The sequence below is a fragment of the Leucoraja erinacea genome, chromosome 9 (genome assembly GCF_028641065.1).
Source record: "Leucoraja erinacea ecotype New England chromosome 9, Leri_hhj_1, whole genome shotgun sequence".
NCBI lineage: Eukaryota > Metazoa > Chordata > Chondrichthyes > Rajiformes > Rajidae > Leucoraja > Leucoraja erinaceus.
This window is the reverse complement of record NC_073385.1, coordinates 29,015,009-29,026,939: the sequence shown is the minus strand read 5'-3', so window position 1 is coordinate 29,026,939 and position 11,931 is coordinate 29,015,009. Positions and strand designations below refer to the sequence as shown.

At 43.5% G+C, this 11,931-nt stretch overlaps 1 protein-coding gene across 2 annotated transcripts; it reads left to right on the top strand.

The window, feature by feature from the left end:
- Window positions 1-6,633: 6,633 nt before the first annotated feature.
- On the top strand, window positions 6,634-11,328 carry bmp4 (bone morphogenetic protein 4). 2 transcript variants are annotated; one of them, XM_055640436.1, is made up of 4 exons: window positions 6,638-7,004; window positions 8,692-8,799; window positions 9,354-9,712; window positions 10,330-11,328. In XM_055640436.1, exons 3-4 carry the CDS (start codon window positions 9,361-9,363, stop codon window positions 11,166-11,168), a joined length of 1,191 nt encoding a protein of 396 aa, XP_055496411.1. In that variant the 5' UTR covers window positions 6,638-7,004; window positions 8,692-8,799; window positions 9,354-9,360; the 3' UTR covers window positions 11,169-11,328. The 2 variants fall into 2 exon arrangements, with proteins under 2 accessions (XP_055496412.1, XP_055496411.1); XM_055640437.1 differs by lacking the exon at window positions 8,692-8,799 and having other exon boundaries at window positions 6,634-7,004.
- The last annotated feature ends 603 nt before the right edge of the window (window positions 11,329-11,931 follow it).

The window sequence follows — 11,931 nt, the reverse complement described above, 5'->3', positions numbered from 1 at the left end:
TCGGGAACATATTTCCTGCCTCTAGCGTGTCTAAACCCTTAACAATCTCATATGTTTCAATAAGATCCCCTCTCATCCTTCTAAACGCCAGAGTGTACAAGCCTAGCCGCTTCATTCTCTCATCCTTCTAAACTCCAGAGTGTACAAGCCCAGCCGCTTCATTCTCTCAGCATATGACAGTCCCGCCATCCCAGGAATTAACCTTGTAAACCTACGCTGCACTCGCTCAATAGCAGGAATGTCCTTCCTCAAATTAGGGGACTAAAACTGCACACAATACTCCAGGTGTGGTCTCAACTAGGGCCCTGTACAACTGCAGAACCACACCTACCATTGGGAAGAAATTACAAGAGTCTGAAAACTGTGTCCTCCAAGCTGAAGAACTGCTTCTTCCCAGCAACAAGCTCTTGAACATTGCACAACAATAATCTCAGCAACTATGATATTTTATGGATTATGTCTTTGATCCACTACAGACTTTGCTTTTGCACTATTAGGGGTAATATTACTGATAATTAATTTATTGTATTATGAGCATTGTAGATAGTCATAATGATGAGACAGAGTCAGGCAATAAGTCTAGGTACAACCTTGATAAGGTCTTTGTGCATTCCCTTGCAACTGGATCCTTGACCTTCCTCATCCACAGATGACAGTCGGTACGAATTGGCAGCAACATTTCCTCGTTGATAATTATCAGCGCAGGAGATCCTCAAGGCTGCGAGCTTCGGGCCCTGCCGTACTCACTCTCTACCCATGTTTGCCAAGCTGGACATAGTTCTAACACGACCTTTAACTTCGTAGATGACAACACCATTGCTGGACAAATTACAGATAATGATGAGTCGGAGTGTTGGAGGGAGATCATTCGACTGACCGAATGGTGCCAGAACAACAACTTTGCTTTTAACATCATTAAAACCAAGGAACTTATTGTTGACTTTAAAAGAGGAAGGTTGAGGAACGACAAACCTGCCTTCATCTACGGGATGGTGGTGGAGAATGTCCTTGGGGATGCCTTTCTATGAAGATCTGTCCGGGACCCAGCACATTGATGCAGTCATAAAGAAGGCTCATCAGACGACTGAGATTTGGTATGTCGACAAATACTCTCTTGAACTTCAACAGATGTACTTCAATAGAGAGCATATTGACCGGTTGCATCTCTGCATCTCTGGCAACTTGAATGTCCAGGAACGAAGGAAGTTACAAACAAGTGGTGGACATGGCCTGGTCCATCTACAGGAGGTGCTACCTCAAAAAGGCAGCCAGTTTCATCAAGGACCCACACCACCCCAGACACTCTCTCATATCACTTCTGCCATGATGTAGAAGGTATAGAAGTCTGAAAACTGCAACGTCGAGGTTCAGGAACAGTTTCTTCCCAAATCATCAGGTTATTGAACACTACAAATGCCATCTAAACAAAAAACTACGAATTGTCTTGATTGCATTAGGGACTTTGGGCTTTTTCTTGTGTTTGCATTATATATTTTTTAATTTAACTTTTTTTTTGCTTATTGCTTTTTTACCTGTTGTGCTGTTGCATATAGAATTTTGCTATTCTGTTTTGGTACATATGACAATGAAACACTCTTGATTCTTATATACTTATCTGTGTATTGTCTTAATAGCCTGTAAAACTGCAGCTAGTAAGAATTTCATTGTTTCATGGCCGGTACATATGACAATATATTATATTAAAAAATATATTCTGCATTGAACCAGATTTTTGTAAAAATTCTGAAGGATCTTTGTCCTTGCAAACATTACCTGTGAACTTCACATGATAAATTGAAGCAAGAGTCAAAAGAGTGTTTTATTGTGATATGTCCCGGATGGGACAATGAAATTCTTACTTGCTGCAGCACAACAGAATATGCGAATACGTAAACATAGTTCATCACGGGGGAAGAGAAAAAAAAAGTACAATAAATAACAAATGTAGTGCAAATAACAAATAATAACATAGTCTTTTGCAGTTCAGAGCTCAGAGCTTATTCGTTGTTGTGTTTAACAGCCTAATGGCTGTTGGGAAGAAGCTGTTCCTGGACCTGGACGTTACAGTTTTCAGGCTCCTGTACCTTCTTCCTAATGGCAATGGTGAGATGAGTGTGTGGCCAGGAGGTGTGGGTCCTTGATGATTTTGGCTGCCTTTTTGAGGCAGCGACCAAGATAGATCCCTTCGATGGTGCAGAGGTCAAAGCCGGTGATGGACAGGGCAGTGATCACAACTTTTTGTAGTCTTTTTCCCTCCTGGACGTTCAAGTTGCCGAACCAGGCCATGATGCAACCAGTCAGAATGCTCTCTACCATGCACCTGTAGAAGTTTGGGAGAATCCTATTCGACATGCCGAATCTCAGGAAGAATAGTCGCTGATGTGCCTTCTTTATAATTGCATCAGTGTGCCAAGTCCAGGAAAGATCTTCGGAAATATGCACGCACAGGAATTTGAAATTATTGACCCTCTCCACCATCGTCCCATTGATATGAACAGGCTTGTGGGTCCTCATCCTTCCCCTACCAAAGTCCATTATCAGTTCCTTGGTCTTACTGATGTCGAGAGCCAGGTTGTTGTGCTGGCACCATTTGGTCAGTCAGTCGATCTCACTTCTATACTGAGACACTGACCGCAGAAATAGAGAAGTGGAATTACCTCTGCGTCAATTGACCATTGAAGTCATGAATCTAATCTCTGACATGAAACTTACTGTTGGTTGCAAAACCCATTGAAGAAATGCAATATGAACAGTAGTTTCTGAGTTTGGCTGCACAAGTTCAGCTTGTTTACCTGCAGAAGGACGTTGTCATTTTGGTTTTCAAACTTGCAGTTGTCTGGGTAGTTCTCCTTTGCTTGTCATTTATATTCTTGTATCTCCTATCAAAACCTGCAATTAACTTGCTAATCAGGGGCTGAAGTTGGATAAGGGCTTATCCTTGCTCACTGATGGCTCTGATACAATATGCCCTTCAGATATCTAGTCCCCTGGGGAAATCAGGCGTATTCATTGGGAGAAGTAGGACTTCCTCTGTTTAATCTAAACGAGTTCATAAGTTCAGGCTTTTCACATTTTCTGTTTATAGGTCACATCATGTTTGAGCTGATATAAACTTAAACCTTGTTCGCAGCTTTCACATAGCAGCATATCTGATAGACCTGCTGCTTCACAGCACTAGAGAACCAGGTTCAATCCTGACCTCAGATGTCACGTGTGGATTTTGTATGTTCTTCATGTGACTACATAGGTGTTTTGGTTTCCTCCCACATCCCAAAGACGTGCGGATCTGTAAATTAATTGACCTCGGTAAATTACCCCGAGTGTGTAGGGAGTGCATGGTAAAGCGGGATAGCATAGAACTAGTGTGAACGGGTGACGGACTTGTGGCAGACAGTATGGACTCGATGGCACATGTGGTGATACCAAGGAAATGATCCCAACCGGGATAACGCACTGAGTTGGGATGGCACAGCATGGCATGTGCCATGACTATTCCAAAATGCTTTGTCAGACTGTTGATGTGACCCAAACCTGAAGAAGGGTCTCGATCTGAAGCGTCACCCATTCTTTCTCTCCAGAGATGCTGCCTGCTTGAGTTACTCCAGCTTTTTATGTCTATCTTACGTAATCATTACTACATTGGCATGGTAATGCAATATCGTTAATATACCAACCAATAAACAAAAAATCTGCTGTGAACATTCAAATAAATTCTGACCTCTGATTTCACATGATTGGTTGTAAACAATTCCACTTATCTGAAGAAGGTAAAGGGATCAGTTGATTGGCATAGGGATGGAGTTAGGGACAAAGGCTAGAGATGAGAAGGATGATGGGTGGAGATAATGCTGTCGCTCACCACATTATCAGTCTGAAGAGTCCCATCCCAAAATGTGGTCTGTGTATTCCCACCACAGATGCTGCCTGACCCACAACATTCCTCCAGCAATTGTGTTTTGCTCAAGGTGTCTGCATCTGCAATCTCTTGTGTCTTCAAGGTTACTGCTCTTCTAGATGTACCCAAAATCACAATGCATCAAATAAGACATCTACAATTAAAATTCAGCAAACATCAGTTTCTAAATTAAGGGTTAAAACGTGGTCATAGAGTCAGAGGGAAGGAGGAATCACAGAGGGGGAGCAATGAGAGAGGATGTTGCTGAACTCTCGTCGGAGAGAGGAAGAGAACTTCTTCAAAGTAGACATACCTTGAGGCGATTTCACAATGGAGTGGACAAAATGTGTAAGAAAGAAGTGTAGATGCTGGTAAAATCAAAGGTAGACACAAAATGCTGGAGTAACTCAGCGGGTGAGGCAGCATTTATGGAGAGAAGGAATGGGCGACGTTTCGGGTCGATGGGTATCGACCAAAAACGTTGCCCATTCTTTCCCTCCAAAACGGCTGCCTCACCCCGAGTTACTCTCGCATTTTGTGACTACCTTCGATTTTACCAGCATCTGCTGTTTTCTCTTATTCATCAGTTTCTAAAGGCAATATTGAGAAAGGTTTGTGTTATTTCAACATACTTTTAAACATCAACATAAAAAGCACTTGAGAGACCCATGCATTGGTTAAAATGTACGCCTTTATTTGAGTTTCCATGGTTCTTGTCTTGAATTACATTTGATTACAATGAATTGAGAGTAAAGGCAGCATCTGTGGAGGAAAATGGCCGAACAATGCAAAATATAGCTGCTTGCAATAATCAGTTGCGAGAGTGAAAAGTCAACACCTAATAATTCTGAAATTTAGGATAAGCCTAAAAATTTCAAATTGCAAAGTTATTCTGAGAGATTTGGCCTCCCATTGTATTTTCATGTTTTGAACATTTTCCTGTACAGTCAATGAAAATCAAATAAAAATCAGGCAAATTTAAGATCATTGCAATGTGGTCCTCCCTGTTAATTCTGAAAATATTGCATGTCTAAATGGCTTTTTACTGGGTTACGAATCCATAATTACCATGGTCCCGCATAGTAATTAACTTTTCTTATGCAGCTTGTAATTCACGCACACATATTTCAAAATATAATGGAATTTAAAATGAGTTCATTTTATCTTTTGGCTTAACTCTTCAAATGTTAGTTCTTATTGTCAAACTAAAAAGATTAGATTAGTTTAGAGATACAGCACGGAAACAGGCCATTCAGCCCAGCGAGTCCATGTCAACCAATGATCCCCGCATACATACATACACTAGGGCCAATTTACAATTATTTCAAACCAATGAACCTATAAACCTGTACGTCTTTGGAGTGCGGGAGGAAACCAGAGATCCTGGAGAAAACCCACACAGATCACGGGGAGAACGTACAAACTCCTGACAGACTGCACCCGTAGTCAGGATCCAACCTGGGTCTCTGGCGCTGTAAGGCAGCAACTCTACTGCTGTGCCACCGTGCTGCTAATACTAGTGTCTTGCCTTCCTGGTCTGTGAGCAACAATCAGGGCCTGGTGGTAACCAAAACATAAAGTTTTGGAAGAACTCAGCACTTGAACCTGTCTTGTTCAACCTGTCTTGTTCAACAGATTGGACCCATTTTTTTTACCACCAGGTTCAAGATCAGCTTCTACCCAACAACCATCAGGGTATTAAACACTGCACAACTCTAACCACTTCTATGAACTTCGATGGATGTCTTTGGTTGTTGTAGGATTATGTGAGTTTTGCACTGTATTCCAATTATGAATGTATTGAATTTCTTGTCTATATTGTGTTTGCGGGTCTGTTCTGCTGCTACACAAAATAATTTCATTGTTCATTTTCAGTACATACGACAATTAAAGACTCCTGACTACCTGTTTTAATGCACAAATCAAGCATTAAATCATTTTACACCTGCCTTAAAAAGCAGCAAACATTTCTTGTTCATGTACTGCACATATTGAAATGAAATATTCAATATATAGAAGTTGATACAGAACCACTTTTAAATGACGTGGAACAATTTAGATTGGGAGGATTTAGATGTTAAATGCAGGCAAATAGTATGCCAACTTGGTCAGCATGGGTAAGGCGGGCCGAAGGGCCTGTTTCCATGCAGTATAATTATATGACTATGACTCATCACCATCCCGCCTGGCTTGCCACCAAATGATGGGCTAGATCTGTTGTATATTTAAAATAATCATCAAAATTGTTTGTGGGACTGTTGCGATTAAATTTGTTTTGCAAATGGCTTGAAAAGAGGAATCTTCGCCGTTTCGCAGTTCTTTGTGCACTCGGTGCCTTAGCTCGTGAAGTAAAACACACATTTCGCAAATGTATCTCATGGATTTCAGATCATCATTCCGGGAAAACGGTTAAATGCCCTCTCCGACTCAAAGGTCTGGCAAACGTTTTTTTGTTTGTAGTGCCATTGAACGTCTTTTGATTTTTGATTACCAAGTTAAATTCTTCGGTAGACTTCATTCAGTTCGTTTTAAATATTGCTTTCATCTGTGTCTCCGGGAATTGCCTTTGTGGCTGAGCAGTTTGTCTTTGCTTTCCTCCCCTCGCCTACTTTCTTTTGCTCGTGGGCTAATTCTGTCGCTCCGGAAGAACTCAAATTGCATGCGAGTGGATTCCGAATAAAATGCAAGGAAACTGATATAAAAATAAAAACGAGGTTTAACTAGTTTGAGAGAAGGGAGGAGAGGGGGTGTGTGCGCGCGTCTTGTTTCTACAGACGGAGTAGGTGCGCTAATCTCCGGTGGCTTGTTGGAAATGCAATTTCAGGAGGAAGTGAAATATCATAAGTGAAGCTTTTTTATGAACTCGGTGCTAAACTACCACGGTGACGTATATGCTTCCCAACAAATTGCATGAATTGGGCGGCCACTTATTTGTGAGACTGACTGATAGTTGCAGCTCTGTTTCTTAAAACATGGGAGTTAATGAGTCCGTGACTTCGCTCGGCGCCGCTTCAGAGAAATTGGACTAACGACGCTCTCCTTATGTCAAGCCCGGATAATACAAGTGAATTAGATGTGATAGTTTTGGAGCAAACGTGTAAAATCTATGGTGAGTGGTGTTTAATGTTGATTCCAACATGCTCATGTTTTATTGCGGTAAGGCTGAGAATGTTCTGCAGCACATTTCCGCGTATTGATCAATGCACACTGACTGGATAGTGCAGCTTGATATGGATTTCTTATTATTGGAGTCACACGTGCTACAAAACGCCAGCGCGCCGCTGAAATACCTTGCCTTTTGTAAAAAGCACATATTTCGGCTGGGTGCGTTTATCGAAGTTTAGCGTTTTGAACATCGATTGACTGATATTCTAATAGGGTTCCATCTGGTTTAACTTACTTTAGATTTCAGTGCCAGCAGCAGTATCTGTATTCAGTTAAAGGTTACTGCTGATGCTGTGCTCAATTAAGTACGATTAATGTTGCAGTTTTGGAAGTAAAATTGAATTTTGTCTTCAGAATCGTGTGTAAAATATTCACGACATGTTCCCATACGTTGCAGTATTAAAATCAGGACTCACTAGATGTTAACGTTAACTAGAAAACAGTGCAGAATTGGTAGTGACTGCGCCAGGCAATCTACGCCAGGTTGTATTTTTATAGATATTAGGTAGGATGCCTGTTTTAGTTGAAAACCATTTCCATGTCCAACCAGGAAATAAAAATGCACTGACATTTATTGCCCCTGTATCCACGGAACGTTTGCAATGCTCTTTTTGCGGCTGCAACCATTTTAGAAACGTTTTCCTGCAGCTTTTAATGAAGGTGGGTGTTGGTCGGGGTTTGGTAAATAAGGTGTGTGCGATCTAACCCGACGTTTCAAACTTTGGTGGAGTTTTGTGTCAGTGAGATCGGTATCCCATTTTTTTTAAATCTGCCGATTGGAATGTTAGCATTCTAATAGGCCGTTCAGCCCATCGAGACCAGCTGGAGTTACAGCCTTACAGCCATTTTCTTGCGGGAGCTGTTGATAGTTTGGATTTTTGCAATGCAATTTTTTTGCCTTGTGTTAAAGCAATACGTTGCTACAGTTTGTGACCATAAAATGACGAGAATGCGAGAAGAATTCTGCTTGTGTGCATCCAACGGCCGTAAATATTTCTGTTTTTTTTTTAAAACCTCCATCTTTCACGGGATGAGACAATTCTATTGCAAACGCAAACACACCCATCCGAATGAGCTATATCTCCAGCAGACTCTGCTGGAAATCCATGTGCGCGTTGTTACTGTGGTGCACTATTAATGCTCAATGCTAACCCGAGCGCGCTGCTGCTCTCCCGGGCTCCGTGCACTGCGTTGATTGACAGCTGCGGCAGGCTCCGCCCTCGGCCGGCCCGAGCCCACCCTGGAAAAGGGGGCCGGGTCTACACTGCCGTCTGAGGAGAAAGCGAGAGGGCGGGGCCGGCGCGCTGATGAACGTCAATAGGGCGGGGCCATATGCTTTTGATTGGCAGATGTGGAGGGGCCGGCGATGATGTTTTGTAATGGGGCGGGACTTGTGCTCATTATTGGCAGCGGGGCGGGTCCTGCGTTCATGATCGGCAGGTGGAGCGGGACCGGTGCGTTGTTGAGGGTGGGGCGGGGCCCGCGATTCTGACTGACAGGTGGGGGACGGCATCGGCGCCGCTGGTTGGCGGAGGGGCGGTGCCTGGCGTGTGATTGGCAGCAGGGACGGCTCCTGCTGACGCCGCCGAGAGGAAGCGCAGACTGCACATTATATTCAAATGTTGTTGCAGGGGGGATCGGACAATACGTAGCTCCACAGTCCCTGAGCTTTACAACAACTTGTCCAAGATCGGCTGTCAAGAACCATGGATTGTTTTCATCTGCCTTGTTTTCTGTCAGTGAGTAGACCTCTCTCATTCTTTTCTAATGAGTTGGGAGGGGATTCCAGTGTCCATCTGTTTGTGCACCAGCAAGTTGTGTGTTTCAACCTTTTATTCAATTTCTCTATCCCTGAGCTTGCACTTGCGGTCCTTTCCTACATGCACAACTTGTTGTGCGAGAGTAGGGTTACTACTGCACTTGTGCTTTGCTTGTCAATAAACAATTAAATTAAATTAGCGATATTTATCAAAAACTTGGGTCGATATGAAAGCGCACACATTCAAATAAAACTAATTTTAAAGTTCCCACCTCAAATTATGAAGATGCCTGCTGCAGGATTTTTTTATATTGCTTCCAAAGAAACCAGCCCCAGATAGTGAAAACACAAAAGAGTAACAGGATGGTGCTATCTGCCTGATTATGGGCTATTTAACTAAAACCGAGAGAGACCATGTAATTATACCTCTTCTCCCACTCTCTGTTTCTGTGTCGTGCGCTCTCTCTCCGGGGCGTGGATTGAAGATCACTCTTAATTCTCATTTTTGTTGTTGTTGCTTGTTTTGCTCTGTAGAGACACCATGATTCCTGGTAACCGAATGCTGATGGTAATTTTATTATGCCAAGCCTTGCTGGGAGGTACTGCTAGTCTGATACCAGAGGAAGGGAGGAAAAAGTTCGCAGATCAGAACCAGGCGGGTGAACGTCGCTCTCCGCAAAACCATGAACTGCTCCGGGAATTCGAGGCCACTTTACTCAATATGTTCGGACTCCACCGGCGCCCACAGCCCAGTAAATCTGCCGTCGTTCCCCACTACATGCTGGATCTCTACAGACTCCAGTCTGGGGACGACGTCCCTCACGACAGCAGCTTCGAATATCCCGAGAGATCCACCAGCCGCGCCAACACCGTGAGGAGCTTCCACCATGAAGGTACCGGAACACCGATCACTGTACCGAAAAACACTCGGATTATTGTGGTTTGAGTGATAATGCGAGCAGAACATGGCGGGAGTTTCATGTGAAATGTATACACGGGGAATTTCGTGCACTGGGTAACATATTAGCTAGGGCAGTGTTGATTGCCAATATTATTTAGGACACCTTTCAACCAATTCTAAAATGTAAATTATAACTACGGTGCTGCTTAAATTAAAAGCATATTATGACATCAGTTGGTAGGTCTCTTGTATGGTCAATGCAGGTCTATTGGATTAGTTGTGGGAGTAAATTACATATATACTCACACTTACATATATAGATATTTTGTTTTTTAGAATTCTCCAACTAGCACTGTTCATGTATTAATTTGCATGGGGAGAGGGATTCCTTGCAGGTGACAAAAATATTTTCTGCAGCCAGTTAGTCCCCAGCCCCTGTAGAGATTCGTAGTTTGCATCCATTGTTTTTGCACACCGTTTATCTGTGGCGGAGCGCGAGTTTCGCAAGGCGGGTTCTTTGTTGGGTCTTTCTCAGTGTAGAGAAAATGCGCACTGTGCCCGGGTAAACCTGATTTTAAGGGCTGTCTTTTGATTTGTGTTGCGGAACAGAACACTTGGAGCTGATGCCGGGGCAGAGGCAAGATACCCAGCTTCGCTTTGTGTTCAACATCAGCGCGGTGCCCGGCAGCGAGGTGCTCTCGTCCGCGGAGCTGAGGCTGTACCGGGAGCAGATCGACACGGTGTTGAACTGGAAGGAAGGGTTCCATCGCATCAACGTGTATGAAATCATGAAAGCCTCCGGCCGGCAGGGCGACCTCATCACCAGGCTGCTCGACACCCGGCTCGTCCACCAGAACAAGAGCCGGTGGGAGAGTTTCGACGTGAGCCCGGCCGTGCTGAGATGGACCCTCCAAAGGCAACCCAACCACGGGCTGGCCGTCGAGGTGATTCACCTGAACGAGACGAGGAGCCGCCAGGGTATGCACGTCAGGATGAGCAGGTCGCTTCGCCAGACGTACGGAGACTGGTCCCAGTTCAGACCCTTGTTAGTGACTTTCAGCCACGACGGAAAGGGGCACGCACTGATCCGCAGGGCCAAACGCAGCGGCAAAGGTCCGAAGCGCAAGAAGAACAGGTCTCACTGCAGGAGACACTCTCTCTATGTGGATTTCAGCGACGTGGGCTGGAATGACTGGATTGTGGCACCCCCGGGTTACCAGGCTTTTTACTGTCACGGAGACTGCCCCTTCCCACTGGCAGACCACCTGAACTCGACCAACCACGCGATCGTGCAAACGCTTGTAAATTCTGTAAATTCCAACATCCCCAAAGCTTGCTGTGTCCCCACGGAACTCAGCCCCATATCAATGCTCTACTTGGACGAATACGATAAAGTTGTGCTGAAAAACTATCAGGAGATGGTCGTGGAGGGATGTGGATGCCGCTGAAAAAAAAGACTTTTAATAATGTCTGGACAATATTTGTAACAGGCGCTCGCCATTGCATTATTTATGACCTATGACCATATGATCATATATTTTGACAAAATATATTTATAACTACATATAAAAAGAAAATAAAATTGAGTCATATTTTAAACGTAAGAAATCTCTGTACAACGTCTTTGTAAAATGTAGAATGTATGGGAAAAGTCCATGTAAGCATTAAGGGTGTAATTTAACGTTTTCCCCCCTCTGGGTTTAAGTACAGTAGGTGGATTTAGAAATATAGGCAAAGTACACAATGAGATCCTTTATTCTTCAAAAGGAAGAACTTTAAGCGATGCCCCTCTTCTATTAAGAAGCTGGTTTGTAAAAGGTGTGAATGGAGGTTAACAGATTACTGAAAAAAATGCCAATGAATCCAGGCCTTGAGTTAAAACAATGAGTGTAAATGGGGAAAGATTGAGTTTGCCAACAAAAAAAGTTGAGTATCTCCATAGAAAATTATCCCGTTTGGGGGAACCATTTATGGAGATACAACACATCAGAAGAAGAAGTAGAAGAACACATCCAAACGATTTTATCCGTTTTCTTCAGACACAGGGTCTGAAGAAGGATCCCAACCCAAAACATCACCAATCCATTCCCGCCACAGATGCTGTCCTAACCCGCTGAGTTCTTCCAGCACTTTGAGTATTTTACTTGTGACCAGCTTTTATACATGATCGTTATTCACTCTATTGGCATTTTGGGCCCCATGGACAGAGAG